The following is a 16,029-nucleotide window of genomic DNA, read 5'->3' on the forward strand; positions in this document are numbered from 1 at the left end:
GGGAGAGAGAGAGAGAGAGAGAGAGAGAGAGAGAGAATTTTTTAATATTTATTTTTTTAGTTCTCGGCGGACACAACATCTTTGTATGTGGTGCTGAGGATCGAACCCGGGCCGCACGCATGCCAGGCGAGCGCGCTACCGCTTGAGCCACATCCCCAGCCCTTAATACATTCTTAATAAGAAATATAATATTGGCTTCTTAACATTTTCCAAAACGACAGTTAAATATGAGGAATGAAAATAATTTGACTCAGGATGAGGGATATAGAAAAAATACTGGGAAAAGAGTTAGAGAAGAGCATTTAGTAGCAAATTGGTGTTACAACAGCCAGTGGTTTTGGGATATCTTACAATTAAACACAGAAATGAAGCAAGACTCATAAACACATGTTCTGATCTGTTCACTATAGTGCATACCTGAGTTTGAACTAACGAAGGCCTCTGTGTTCTCATTTCCTGGATCAAACTGAAAACACTGAAGTTCTCAGGAATTATCTATTAAATAAAAGGGGAAATATCTTATTCCTTTATATCCTTTGTTAACAAATCATTCCCACTCTTTCATAGTCTTGTACTTCTGTGACATCTGCTCTCTTACCATGGGATAATATCAGAAAAAAATGCATTTTTAAAAAGAATATGGTTTCTCATCAGTTGCATCATGATTTAAAGACTTGTATTTTCCTTAGAAAAGATTTTAAAACAAGTTTAAAGTGAGTTCACATGGGGGTGATCAAATGACTGAAACTAAAGATACACGAGACAAGGCTCAGTAGATAAGCAAATATGAGAGTTTTATGAAACAAAAGAAATTAGCAGATGGATCTAAAGCCCATATTTTAAACTTCCCATATCCTAGTTGGTATTTATTAATTATTTATAAAGGGCTGTGGATGGGAATAATTGTCTATCATATGGAAAACCCTGGGTTTAATCCATGGTAGTGGAAAAAAAATATTAAAGGGGGCCCAGGTGTCACTCAGTGGTAGAGCACTTGGCTAGCACGTGTGAGGCACTGAGTTCAATTCTTAGCACCACAAAAAATAAATAAAATAAATAAAAGTTAAAAAAATAAAGACTAAAAATAATAAAATCTCAGTAAAGGTAAAGTGCCCTGGATTCAATCCCTAGATCCCCCCCATCCCTCCCCCCAAAAGATTTTTTGGTTAAAATACAAATTTTGATTGTGGTAAATTGAGTCCATCATCCATCTGCTAAAGCAGTTTGGATGAAAAAAGGGCAAATAACTATGTAATTTGGGGCAGTGGTTCTCAAATTTTAGCATGCACATGAGTCACATGGAGAGTTTTCTAGGCTCCAACTCCAAAATTTCTGTGATCAACCCATGGTATAAGGCCAAAGTATTTGTGTTTCTAATAACTTCTCAGATAATGCTGCTGTTTCTGTCTTGGGGCCACACTTTGCCGTGCTGGGGATCAAACTCAGGGCCTCATGCAAGCTAAGTACTGTACCACTGAGCTACCCTCAGCACCCAGGACCATACTTTAAAAACGACCTACTTAGGAAATGATGTTTAATCATCTGACAAAATGGATCTACATGTGAATTTTCCACAAAAGATGAATCATGAGAGTGTTTTGAAAAACCAACTATTCCTAAGTCTGAAAGCAATGGAGTAAGCAAACAGGAAGTTCATGCTGAAAGAAACTTACCCCATCTTTAAGCAACATCCATGTATAATCAATAGCACAAATAACACCTGTCCTTCCACAGCCAGCACTGAAATTAAAGATCACAGTTACATGTATACTTGTAGAGAGTGGATCATTGACAATAGCCAGAAAATTTCAATAGTAGATTTGAAAAAAGAAGAAATCTGAAGGTAATTAAGTTTTTTAAACCCTACCATTTATCAGAGCATGTTTGCCATGCTACAGTGAATCTCAGGACAGGTCCTAGGCAACAGCCAAGAGTTACTAGAGCTATATTATTCACAAGTAACAGAAAAATATGACTTTAATGCTCCAATTGAATTTTATAGTTTTCTTCTGCTCTTGACCTTTTCCTTTCAATCATGGAGTCCTGGCCAGACTGACATTTGGTTCATTCTAAGTAGAAGGTTCATATATGGCAACCTACCTGCAGTGAATGCATATAGGAACACTGTCATCCTCTTGGTAACAACGCATATCCCAGATGAGTTCAAGGATAGGGTCTATAGAAGAAGGCACATCATGGTCTGGCCAATTCTTATAATGAAACTGGTAGATAATTCGAGTTTCCTATAATAAAAATAGCTAGAATAAGAGGAGAGTTCAAGGTTGGGACTTCACCTCATCCTACCAAAAGATTAGTCTACAAAGTTGCATCTATTTTTTCCTTTTGCAATGTACTCTGTTTTATTCTCTATAGATCTCGAGTAACTAGGTTCCTTTGAGAACAATTAATATTACTTGAGGTCTCTTACTATTGCCTAATCCTCAATTGCCCCATTCATAAGAGAGAGATTTTTTTTAAAATGGTCCAAACCAGATCTTCCCAAGTAGTATATCAGACATGCTGACATATTAAATCCCTTTACCTTTAGAAAGGCTGAGTAGGGCCTATGGCAGTCTGAGCTCTCAAATTTGGCCCCAGTCTATTCACTATTCAGCCTCTATTCATCATACAGATATTATCATTTTATGTGTATGTCATATGTAGACTAGACTGGGGAGCATTATATCAGAAGTCTCTTGAAAATAAAGACTTTTTCAGGATACCAAAGACCCCACTACTCCCCATAGTCTCATGTCTAGCCTCACTAACACACATATATATTTAGCTGCCTGATCTCTGTAGGCTTTTGAGTTTATCATTCATTTCTGTTCTATACTTACACTATTGAACTTGGCTTTTAGAGTCCTGATTATATAATCCGATTTCCTTTTTTCAGCTTCCTAAGAAAAAGAAGATTTAAAATATTGGCAATTTCAAAGACAAGCTGTCTGTAAGGTAGAATTTTGCTCAGCTATAATGGGAACAGGCATCATACTTACACAGGATATGGAGAAAGGGCCAAATTGCAGCTGCATCTCTCCTGGCTCAGCCCAGTAGCGCTCACACTTTTTCTGTTACACAAAGCACAATGCAGTGATTTCCTTCTTTATAATCTAGTTTGTTCTGGGAAATAAAACCCCAACCCTCATTCAGAAGTAGGTCTTTCACCTTAGGTTAGACATTTCTAATCCCTTTGGGATTCAACCCCTACATCCAGACTCTCATGAAATCTCCAAAGGATGGGAAGACAAACATTAAAGGATATAGAAATCATAGACTTCTTAGAAGTCTGAAAAAATAGAAATAGGGATCTATGATCTATTTTTAGTATTTCAAAAGAACTAAAAGAAATTATATGTTTACAAAAACAGTTACACAAGAAGTTTCCTTGGTTTTCATTAGAACTGCCAATTCTTAATGGCAACAGTATGTTAGAATAGTGATGTCCAGAAAAAAATATGTGATTTTCTGATAACCACACTCAGGTGGGGAGGAGGGAGGGTGGAGGATGGGAAAGGCAGCGGAGCACAACAGACACTAGTATGGCAATATGTAAATCAATGGATGTGTAACTGATGTGATTCTGCAATCTGTGTATGGGGTGAAGGTGGGAGTTCATAACCCACTTGAATCAAAGTGTGGAATATGATATGTCAAGAAATTTGTAATGTTTTGAACAACCAACAATAAAAAATTAAAAAAAAATAAAAAATAAAAAAAAATAAAAAATGAAAAATAAGAAATTATTTTTAATAATATGTCTCAACTCAGTGTTATACAAAATTTTGGCAGGGCACAGTGGTGTACACCTATAATCCCAACAGCTCGAGAGGCTGAGGCAGGAGGATCACAAGTTCAAAGCCAGCCTCAGCAACTTAGTGAAGCCCTAAGTAACTTAGTGAAACCCTATCTCAAAATAAAAATTAAAAATGAATGGATATGTGTCTCAGTGGTTTAGTGTGCCTGGATTCAATCCCTGGTACAAAAAAAAAAAAAATTCAACATGTAATCAACAGATAATAGTAGATATTTAACCTTTCTTTCTTTTTAAATCTTCAAAATCCTGTGTATATTTTATATTTATAGTAATTTAATTAGGATGCTAACTTTTACTAAAAATATTTTCCTTCCACTTAGATTAAATAAAATTCACATTTGAAAAAGGTTCATATGCCCAAGTTGTTCCAATCATACGTAACAAGTTTTTTAGTAACTAAACTGAGTATTGTTTATAAATTTAAATCAATTAAAATAAAATAAGATAACTTAGTTCCTTGATCACACTAGCTATATTTTGATTGCTTAATAGCTACATGTGACTAGTTTATACAATTTTGGACAGCACAAGATTAGAAGCTCTGATTGGCAGTTAAAAATATCTGAGTAGGGCTGGGGCTGTGTTAGCAGAGCACTTGCCTAGCATGTGTGAGGCACTAGCACCACATAAAAATAAACAAATAAAATGAAGGCATTCTGTCCATCTACAACTATCAAAAAAAAAAAATCTGACTAACAGAAATGAGAAAGTGAGGGCTGGGGTATTAGCTCAGTGGTAGAGCATTTGCCTTGCATGTGTGAGGCATTGGGTTCAATTCTCAGCACCACATATAAATAAATAAAATAAAGGCCATTGACAACTAAAAAAAATTAAAAAAAAAGAAATTAGAAAATGAATTGTTAGTTTAAAAAGCAAACATTGCTTTTATTTTAAAAGAGAAAGTCTACTGAGAAAATGGAGAAAAGGGGTTCTTAGGGGTGGATAAAACCCTATGAGTCGTATGGCATTCCCAAAGTGAAAACTAGGAAGATGACATGATTTTTACCTAGGCATATTTAAGTTCTGCTGCCAATTTTCCCTTTTTCCTTTACCTTCAGGTCAACAGGTACTAGAAAATAACTCACCTTTCCCATTTCAAACTCCATACATGCCATTACAATGATCTGGAGAGATGAAATAGAAACTTAAAGCAGCCATAGAGACAGAAAGGGCAGTTTAATATATGGGTCTCAGTCAGAAAGCATTACTCACTGTTTTTCTGTTTTGCTTTGTTTTTTAACCAGAAAAGAAATTCTAGTAACTTATATAAAATGTTGCTCTCACTCTTCCTTCTTTCTGTCCCCACTTCCCTTTTCTCTATTCAAATCAGAAAATTTGTCTTACCAAAAGCCTGTCAAGGTAGGAACTTTCATTTCCTTGAACAAGAATGACATTGTAATTTTAATAAAAGTGGTCTGAACCCTAAAATCCCATCAACCAATTTTAAAAACTCTGGTTTTAATGGGAAATTTTTGTCACATTCTGATACTCTAGCCCTGTTATCCCTAAGAACTGGAGAATAAAGTAACAGACACAACTTTGCACTTACCAGGACACTATATTCCCAAATCATCCTCCAGAAGTCGAGGAGAGTTGTAAATAAAGGACCCTGGGTGGCAATATAAGCCTTGGGTCCATAAACTCCCTAAAGGAAAACAAAAATTACATGAGATGTCTATAGATAATACCCTCTTCTCACCAAGTCCTTTTCCCATTCCCTTTTTTAGGTTCCTAGAGAAAAAAATGGAATGCTTTTATTTCCTTTTAGTATACCTTAATGAAGTTGGCATTGATATAGTTGGAGTCTTCATCAGAAGTTATTAGGGACAGTTCTACCCGGCTATGATCATCTGTAATAACAAAAGAAAGACATAGTGTAACTAAAAAGGCTTACATAGAGGGTTAAGTCGGAGCCTAATATTGTGAACAGTAGATACCGTGAATGTCGAGTAAGTGAGTGAATGAATGAATAAATAAATATCTCTTGCAGACTTAATTGTACAATTATAATTTGTCAATGCTACTTTCCAGATTAGGAATCATAGTAGTCATTTAGTAAAAGGAAAAATGATTAAACGTGAGAGTAATTACATGTTTATAGAGAAAAATGGAACTTACAGGGCAAAATATCCTTATATCTATTTTTCTTGATATTCTTGGGCCTCTGTGCCACGGTTGTAGGATAGATCTTGTCTGCCTTGTATTTAGTAGATTGCCTTTTCAGCTTCTGTAATAAAATACCAAGAATAATTAATTTTCCTAAAGAAAGGAGGTCAGAAGCTACCTCTAGGGAGCTTTCCTTCTCCACTTTCGAAACATTCTACTTCAACCCTTTTAGCATCCTCTGGGGTTGACTCCATTCAGGACAGGGCACAAGAATTGCAGAATTCAGTGACATTTGGAGAAGTGAAAAGATCACACTTACTGCAGTTGAGCCACATATAGCTAAAACTTAAAGGTTAAACTGATGAATATTTTAAAAACCAAATGTCTTCTGAAAGAAAGCTACATGCTGTGCCCAATGGGGGAGATATTAAAAGTTGACTTTACTTTCTTTATAGGTACTCTTTAGTTCAATGGTCAACAGGAAGCTTACTAAGTTCCATTAGTTTATTTCAGATCACTTTTTTTTTTCTAAATGGAAATAGAACTTAAACTGAATAAAATCTGCCTAAAGCTAGATAAATTTCAAAGATTGCAGTCCCAAAAGGAATCAAGTGTGATTTATTTTTTTTTTTTATTTTTATTTTTTTTAATATTTATTTTTTTAGTTTTCGGCGGACACAACATCTTTGTTTGTATGTGGTGCTGAGGATCGAACCTGGGCCGCACGCATGCCAGGCGAGCGCGCTACCGCTTGAGCCACATCCCCAGCCCCAAAATATTTATTTATTTAATTTTTTTTTTTAGTTTTCGGCAGGCACAACATCTTTGTTTGTATGTGGTGGTGAGGATCGAACCCGGGCCGCACGCATGCCAGGCGAGCGCGCTACCGCTTGAGCCACATCCCCAGCCCTCAAGTGTGATTTAAACGTTGAACCTACCCTTCAGCCAAACAGTGCTCTAAATAGCATGACATTCTATTGGTAGAACAGGATCTAGGCTGGCAGGGGCTAGCATTACATGGTTGAACAAGAGCTAGCATTATATGGTTGAACAAGACAGTGAAGTTACTCCTTAAAATTATATTCTCATTTTCTAATACTGTAACTATAGATCAAAACTTCAGGTCAGAGGAAATAATAATTCCTCTTTGGCTCCTTGATAGGGATCAAACTTGTCCCAAATTTTATCTCCCTTACCAAAGAATCCATATCAACTAGATCTGACTTGTGAGAAGAGAGGGAGAAACATCTTAAAGAAGAAAGGGAGAAACATTTATGATAATTGATGAAAGTTTGTGTTGAATTAAACTAAAGAAAATAACTTTTATTAATTTTCAACCTTGGAGAATTGGTCATCGGAGGAGAATTGATTACCTCCTATGGACTAGCTCCCTCAGCATCTCCTCAATATTCATTCTCTGTAACTTTCTTCTTGAAATTTCTTCCTTCCTTGGCCCTTATTGGTCTAAATTATCTTGGTTCTCCTCTTTGATCCTCTGTGCTTTTCTATCTTCCGAGAACTACACAAATTTCCGATGTTAAATCTTCAATTCTCTGCTCTTCTCTTACTATACATACATTTACTCAGAGATATCCTATACATATCCTTCTATATCCTATAGAAGACATACAAGTGTTTGTTGATTTATTTAAGTGATTCAAATAGAATTATATCCCCAATCCATGTCCTAGACACTTGAGAATCTTATTACAGCCTCAGACTCAGTACATTTAAAACCAAAGTCATAATCGTCCCCACTATAATTGTCAATGGCACTATCTTTTTTTTTTTTTTAATTTTTTATTGTTGGCTGTTCAAAACATTACATAGTTCTTGATATATCATATTTCACACTTTGATTCAAGTGGGTTATGAGCTCCCATTTTTACCCCATATACAGATTGCAGAATCACATCAGTTACACATCCATTGATTTACATATTGCCATACTAGTGTCTGTTGTGTTCTGCTGCCTTTCCTATCCTCTACTATCCCCCCTCCCCTCCCCTCCCCTCCCCTCTTCTCTCTCTGCCCCCTCTACTGACATTCATTTGTCCCCCTTGTATTATTTTTCCCTTTCCCCTCACTTCCTCTTGTATGTACTTTTGTATAACTCTGAGGGTCTCCTTCCATTTCCATGCAATTTCCCTTCTCTCTCCCTTTCCCTCCCACCTCTCATCCCTGTTTAATGTTAATCTTCTTCTCATGCTCTTCGACCCTACTCTGTTCTTAGTTACTCTCCTTATATCAAAGAAGACATTTGGCATTTGTTTTTTAGGGATTGGCTAGCTTCACTTAGCATAATCTGCTCTAATGCCATCCATTTCCCTGTAAATTCTATGATTTTGTCATTTTTTAATGCAGAGTAATACTCCATTGTGTATAAATGCCACATTTTTTTTTATCCATTCATCTATTGAAGGGCATCTAGGTTGGTTCCACAGTCTTGCTATTGTGAATTGTGCTGCTATGAACATCGATGTAGCAGTGTCCCTGTAGCATGCTCTTTTTAGGTCTTTAGGGTCCCTCTACCTTGCCGGCGCAGGGGGAGGGGGCGGCTCTGCCTCTCAGCAAGCCGCTGCTCCTCTTCTGCCAGTGGGTCGCAGGCCCGCCTACCTTGCAGGAGTGATTGGAAGCTCTGCCCCTCTGCGGGCCACTGGGCCTTTTCTGTTGGTGGTCCCAGTTCCGCCTACCTGGCAGGCGCGGGGGTTGGGGGGCGGCGCACTATCTTTATTCTAAACAACCACACTTTAGAAAGTGAGTCACGTGGAGTTCCCCCTTTTCCACAATTCCACCTCTACTTTAGTTAGCACATTCAACTGATTCTTACCATGAAATGTCTTGCATCAGTCTTCCTTCCCAGGCTTACTAGAGATACCTTCATTTAGGCTTTTTCCTTAAATCTTGTTAACTCTTAGGTACTTGTTAACTCATCTTCATGCATTTCTTTCTCCACATTCATTGGGCATAATTCTGTTAATTTAATTTTACTAAAATACTGCTTTTCTCATCTGTCTTATGCACAAAATAACTTCAATGAATCACTTTTAAAAAATTTTTTTGTAGTTGTAGATGGACAGAATGCCTTTATTTTATTTGTATATGGTGCTAAGGATTAAGCCCAATGCCTCGAACATGCTAGGCAAGCACTCTGCCACTGAGCTACAGCCCCAACCCCAATGAATCACTTTTGCTACTAGGAAATAAAAAACTGAACTCCTTAGCCAGATACTCAAGGCTCTCTATAGTTGGACCCCAAGCTACTTCTCCCATATTTCCCACTGTCTTCCAGTTACAAAGCATCTATAGATGTCTCCTAGATTCTCTCACTATTGCACAAATTGATGTCACTGACAATTATGTGTAATATATTACTTCTTTTAAACTAGGGCATTTCTTTCCTTTCTCATAAATATATCCTTGGTACTCCTTTTGCATTTCTCGGCCATGACTATGGTCTGTTATCTTCCACAGAGTAAACTAATAAAAAGAAGTAAGGAAATAAGAAATTTTCTCAAATGACTAGCAGTGATTTTTTTTTTCCACTGCTGGGGATCAAACCCAGAGCCTTGTGCATGCTAAGTAAGCACTCTACCACTGAGCTACACTCCCAACCCAAAGGAGAGATGGTATATATCTGGGGGTGGGGGAGAGAGGTGGTTTTTTCTTTTGTTTTGTTGTTGTTGAAACTAGGTATTTCTTGGTCAGCCACAAGGCAGGGGATGTGAGTTCCATGGAGGAGGCACTATCAAGAGAAATCCAGGGGAGAATTTCTGGGAGAATCAAGTGAAAAGGCCAGCATCTCATGTGGGCTCTGAAATAGGGTGGTATATGAGAAACCAAAATCTATGTGTGCTTGATAAGCCAATAGTAAGTTCAATCAGTTTGTGGACTATATTATTGTTTTCCTTTCAAAAAAGAACAGAACTGGGGTTGGCGCTAAGACTCTAGAAATCAGGGCTGAGTTTTGCATGTTTTTAATCTGATAGACTTATAAATTAACTAAAGTCACTTCCAAAAAAGAAAAGACCACAATATCTTTGCCTTGAAGGACCAGGTTACTGTATAGAAGGCATAATATAAGTTGTATTTTGGAAAGGGGAAAAAAAAAACCTGGCCTGTTGTGCTAGGGAAAGAAGAAATTAAAGTTGGACTGTCTCCAGAGCTTACAACTGTAGGTCGGTATTATATGAAGCCTCCAACAGGAGAAAGAAAGCATGACTGCTAAGGGGTAGAATTAGGAGCTCTGGCCTTCAAACCCAGCAAACAGGAGTACTACCAGTAGGAAAAGAGGACAGACTGAACTGGCCCTGAGTGTGCACATAATTATCTCTTAACAAGATAATCAAATTTATGGAGGCTAGTTTCCAAAATTTATGGAGGCTAGTTTCCAAATCACCAGTGGGGTAAATGGGTAGGTGGGTAGGCAATAGCCAAACTGGTATTATACAAGTTTAGATACATAAAATAGAAGGAAATATCAAGATATTTGTTAAAAATGTCCTGTGAACAACTGAAAATGTGGGACTAGATGGGCCCTAGTGAGAGGCTGGAGATGAGAATGTGATATAATTATTCTGGTGGCAACAGAAAAAAAAATTCATCTTAAAGTGCATAAAAATCAAGAAATGTTAATAAGTCTGTTCAAGCAATAAGCTGACTCACACCAATGAATCATTTCAATTCAACAGATGTTTGTACACTTGCTGTGCAAGAGGTACTATGTTCACAACTGGTTAGTTAGTATCATTACTTTAAAAACATTGAAACAACATATTTCTAGGTCTTCCCTGGTCTGTCTATGAAGTTGCTACAAGACCAGTCTGATTTCTAGTATCTTTTAAACCAACATTAGCAATTAAACCTGACCTTCAGAACTGAGCATCTTTTTTCCTATTAGAGCTCAATGAATCCTTCATACTTAGTAAATATGTTTTAATATTTAATGAATATCATATTTATCTTTCTACAGAAATATCTTTGACCCAAGAAACATAAAACTTTTATTTTGTTTTTTTATTGTTTGAATGGAATCCAACAACACTAGAGGAAATTTGTAAATATAGATTTTTTTTTTTGCAGTTGTAAAAGGACAGTATGCATTTATTCTATTTGTTTTAATGCAGTGCTAAGGATCAAACCCAGTTCCTCACACATGCTAGGCAAATGCTCTGCCACTGAGCTATAGCCCCAGCCCTAAATAGAAATTTTTTTTTTTTTTTTTTATTGTTTTAGGGCTGGGGCTGGGGCTGGGGCTCAATGGTAGTGTACTTGCCTGGCATGTGTGAGGCACTGGGTTTGATTCTCAGCATCACATATAAATAAATAAAATAAAGGTCTATCAACAACTAAAAAAAAATATTCGAAAAAAATTGTTTTAGTTGTAGATGGACACAATACCTTAATTAAAAAAAATTATTTTATGGGGTTCTGAGGATCAAATCCAGTGCTTCACACATGCTAGGCAAGTGCTCTACAGCTGAGCTATAACTGCAGCCCATAAATGTATATATTTTTAAGGTAAAAAATACATACTCATTGAAGGAAATTTGGAATATACAGAGAAACAAAAATAAGATGATAAAAATCATCTATAATCCCACTATCCAGAGTTAACCACTCTTATTATTTTATAATAGTACCCTCCAACTTTTTATCCACGCATTATTATAATAAAGATGGGATCACAGGCAGGGTTTTGTAATTTGCTCTTTTTACTTACCAATTTGTGGTGTTTTTTTTTTTTTTTTAAATAGTGGCATATATATTCCATTATATGGAATATAACCAAAGTTTCTTAACCTATTTTTTATTGTTGAACATTAAAGCTACTTTCAATATTTCATAATTATAACAATACTATAGTATGTAGCCAAACCATAAATATCTTTTATTATTTCCTTCATATGAATTTGTAAGAATGGTCAAAGAATTTTCTCATTATAATAAACTTTGATCTATATTATTATGTCTGCTGAAACTGTATACAAATTTTGCCTCCAGAAAGGTCATTTCAGTATTATATAAAACTGCATATATTTGAATTCTGACCAATGTTAGAATTATAATATTTTAAATATGGGTCCATTTGATAGGTAAAGTGGTATCAGTTGTCTTTTTGTTGTTTGGATTCCTATTTGGATACCAAAATATTTTTTTAAAGGCAGAAAATCACTATTAATCAAATTACCATATCTGCATAAAGCTATGTTCATATTTCTGTATTCTTACAAATAAATATATGTAGACATCCAAGGAACTTATATATACATATTTAGCCCAATACCTGACTTACAATTCATACTTTTACACATACTTTTTAAATGAAGATGCTTCATCTGCCTCCAGTGTAGAAAAGAAATTCTTAACATTAAATGCATGCAGCAAAATTGACCAACACATAACACATAACCAAGCTTTAACTGATTTATAATGACTGAAACATACACATTATAAGAACAAAAGTAGCCGCAGTAACTGGTCCAAGAGGATACTTATTCCTTTATAAATTGCAATGTATCTGACAAAGGATATGCTAATGGAAAAGGATAGTCCTTGTTTTGGAAAAAGGAAAAACAACAACAAGCACTTATACTATGTCCCTAGTGCTATCTGGGATAGGTTGTTGGTCACCAGCCTGAAGTTTCAAACAAGGAGACAGAGACATCACACCATCATAGTTGAGGCCACTAAAATCACCATGCTCATCAAACACTTCCCTTTTTTTGGCACTGGGAATTGAACCTTGGGGCGCTTTACCACTGAGCTACATCACCAGTCCCACTAAGTTACTGAGGGTCTTGCTAAATTGTGGAGGCTGGCCTTGAATTTGTGATCCTCCTGCTTCAGTCTCCTGAGTTGCTGGGATTATAGGTGACAACACCTGGTTCATCAAATACTTTCTGTTTACAGTTGACTTTTCAAACTTTCTTTCCTACAAGGAGGAAATACACTGGCCAGTCAATGCAAACTTCTACCCTTTTTTTTTTTTTTTTAAAGAGAGAGAGAGAGAGAGAGAGAGAGAATTTTTAATATTTATTTTTTAGTTTTTGGCAGACACAACATCTTTGTTTGTATGTGGTGACATCTTTGTTTGTATGTGGTGCTGAGGATCGAACCCGGGCCGCACGCATGCCAGGTGAGCGCGCTACCACTTGAGCCACATCCCCAGCCCAAACTTCTACCCTGTTTGACAGTTACTTTTCTCCCTTTAAAAACTGATAAATTGGTTTTCTGATTTCTAGTGAATTTCTTGTGTTTGATTATTATGAGCCAGTTGCTTGCTCTTGATCAATGCTGGATATAGTAAAACATCTGAATTTCTAGATCAGCAAAGCTAAAGATTGGACACTAACTATAGCAATTTGAAATAGACATGTCACCCTAAGTGGCTACTTACCTCTCTCAATGTATCAGTAATTTCATCTATTGACCCTTGATAGAATTCATAAAAATGATTAGAAAAAATTACACCCAATGAAATTGATATTTTACAAATAGAATGTAGAGTGAGAAAACAAGACATAAAAGAACATTTAGGGGCTGTGGTTGTGGCTCATAGGTAAAGTGCTCACCTAGCACGTGCGAGGCCCTGGATTCCATCCTCAGCACCACATAAAAATAAATAAAATAAAGGTATTGTGTCCAACTACAACTAAAAAGTAAATATTTAAAAAAGAACATTTAACTTGATTTTATTTACATATAGTTCAAAGACAGATACAATTAATCTCTATTGTTTAGTGAACTAGATATTAAAGCAATGCAAAAAAACTATATCACGATAGTGTTTATAACTAATCTTACTGGTGTAGGACTGTTATTTGGAAGTATACCCAAGGGATTTCTGTGGTGTGGGCAGTGTCCTACTTCTTGATCCAAGTCCTTATATGGGCACCACACAAATAAATATAAAATTGGAATTTTGAGAAGTATAAATACCAGATGGAGCCAATAAGAACTTTTATAATAAGAAAGTTGGTCTATTCAGGGAGGTCAAGAAAAACTTTTTAGGGCTGAAGATGCCTGTAGTGCAGTGGTAGAACACTTGCCTCATATGCTCCAGGCTCAGAGTTTTTTGGGGGATGGTGGGGTATGGGGGATTGAACTCAGGGCTCAGGGGCACTTGACCACCGAGCCACATCCCCAGCCCTATTTTGTATTTTATTCAGAGACAGCGTCTTACTGAGTTGCTTAGCCCCTTGCTATTGCTGAGGCTGGCTTTGAACTTGTGATCCTCCTGCTTCAGCCTCCCAAGCTACTGGGATTACAGGCATGCGCCACCACACCCAGCCCCAGAGCCCAATCTCTAGTACCACAAAAAGAATATTAAAGAAGAAGGAGGAGGAGAAGGAGAAGAAGAAAAAAAGAGGAAGGGGAAAAAAAGGCCCCACCAAATGTAGATCTAAAGAATTATGAAACATTAACTAGGGCCAGGCATGGTGGCACATGCCTGTAATCCCAGCCGCACAGGAGGCTGAGGCAGGAGGATTGTGAGTTCAAAGCCAGCCTCAGCAAAAGCAAGGTGTTAAGCAACTTAGCGAGACCCTGTCTCTTAAAAAATAAAATAAAAAAGTTAACTAGGTAAAGAGGAATGTGAGGAATGCTCAAGGCAGAGGGAAAGTATGCCACTGGAAAGTTTTGAATTTAGTTTAGTCCTGGCACAGAGAACAGACCTAAGCAGCATGGCATTTTACATCAGCTGTCACAGTAGGCCTGCCAGTTCCAGTTAAGTATATTGTGCTCTGCACAAAGATACATGGATAAGGCAGAAGTGAGGACTGAAATCTGAACCATGGAGGAGGGGAAAAGATGCACAGGGCATCTCTCCAGAAGAGGGATACCTTTTGGTAAGTCCCACAAAGAATACCACCTACAAGCAGTGGCCTTGTGTCACACAATCCTCAATTCTCAGAACATCACATGCTGGGAGAAGACATTAAAGGCTGAAGGTGGGGTGTGGGACATTACCAGGTGGAAAGCCCTCTGATCTAATGGCAGTATTTAGCTTGTCCAAATGAGCAATCTGACCCCGTTCACTTCCACCCCCACTCCCCCACTGCTATTCCTCTGGTGTCTCAGCTGAACCTTTAGGTGGGGCTCAGGGCGAGACTCTGTTTTTCCACTGGAGGACATGAGTCAGTGAACAGTGAGGTTCCACTTAATCACTACCCAAAAACAAGATTCTTAAAATCAGGAGCTAGAAAAGAAAGGAAGTGATTAATATAAAAGTCAGGATAGTGATTATCCCTGTGGCAAGGTGAGGTGGGTAGGTGGAGGGGGTCTGCTGGGGAAAGGATATATTGGGGTCTTCTGGAGTCTGACAGTGCTCTATTACTTGACTGGGTGGTTGCTTTATAATTATACTTACATGTCTTACATACTCTTCTAAATGTTATTATATTTTACTATTATAAACAACTAAAAGATACGAACTATTAAAAGTTCTTAAGAAAGGAAAAAAATGACCAAATTTATATTATTAAAAGATCACTTGGGTGTTGAACGGAAAAGTCATTGAAGGTGGGGAAAGGCTAGAAGCAATGAAACCAGTTAAAGGTAGCTGCTGTAATTTGGTAAGAGAGTATAATGACCTGAGCTTTAAAACGGTAAGATATTAGGAAAGCAGTCTGTACTATTTTTAAAAAATACAGTCAAAATAGAACAGAGGCTGGCACTGCCTGTCAGCTCACTTTTTGCCTCTATCCTTGGGAGAATCTGGATCAGGAATCACAATCCCAGAGCAGGCATGTGTCTGCACAGACAAATACGCTCCTTACCTTCTCTTTGGTAAATCTCTTCAGAGAGGCTCAGAATGCCTGGCTAGTAGCAGTAGAAGCACATTTTTTTTTTTTTTATGACACCATGATATTATTCCAAGTTGAACTAACATAGGGGTTTCCTATCATAACATCTCATCATTCATCCATAATATCTGATCACTGGAGACTTTACAAAGTATTTTATTATCTATTCTCTGGTACCAGAATGTTAGCTCTGGAGGGCAAAGACTTATTCATTTTGTTCGCTATTGTATTGCCTAGAACTGAACTTGATCCATGGTACATGCTCAATAAATATTACCAAATAACCACTATATATATATA

The 16,029-nt window shown here is 37.0% G+C and overlaps 1 protein-coding gene across 3 annotated transcripts in view; it reads right to left on the reverse strand.

Annotated features, from left to right (window-relative positions):
• The window catches only part of Ptpn22 (protein tyrosine phosphatase non-receptor type 22), a 59,787-nt gene that overhangs the window by 42,209 nt on the left and 1,549 nt on the right, over positions 1-16,029 (reverse strand). For all 3 annotated transcript variants that reach the window (XM_048814540.1, XM_048814539.1, XM_015502199.2), the window contains exons 2-10: positions 5,936-6,044; positions 5,591-5,667; positions 5,367-5,462; positions 4,903-4,941; positions 3,000-3,071; positions 2,841-2,900; positions 2,101-2,243; positions 1,674-1,740; positions 418-495 (exon numbers count right to left, since the gene is read on the reverse strand). In XM_048814540.1, the coding sequence (XP_048670497.1) occupies positions 418-495; positions 1,674-1,740; positions 2,101-2,243; positions 2,841-2,900; positions 3,000-3,071; positions 4,903-4,941; positions 5,367-5,462; positions 5,591-5,667; positions 5,936-6,044 (741 nt within the window). The remainder of the gene's footprint in view (positions 1-417; positions 496-1,673; positions 1,741-2,100; positions 2,244-2,840; positions 2,901-2,999; positions 3,072-4,902; positions 4,942-5,366; positions 5,463-5,590; positions 5,668-5,935; positions 6,045-16,029) is intronic.

Source organism: Marmota marmota, unplaced genomic scaffold (assembly GCF_001458135.2).
Source record: "Marmota marmota marmota unplaced genomic scaffold, marMar, whole genome shotgun sequence".
NCBI classification, from domain to species: Eukaryota; Metazoa; Chordata; class Mammalia; order Rodentia; family Sciuridae; genus Marmota; species Marmota marmota.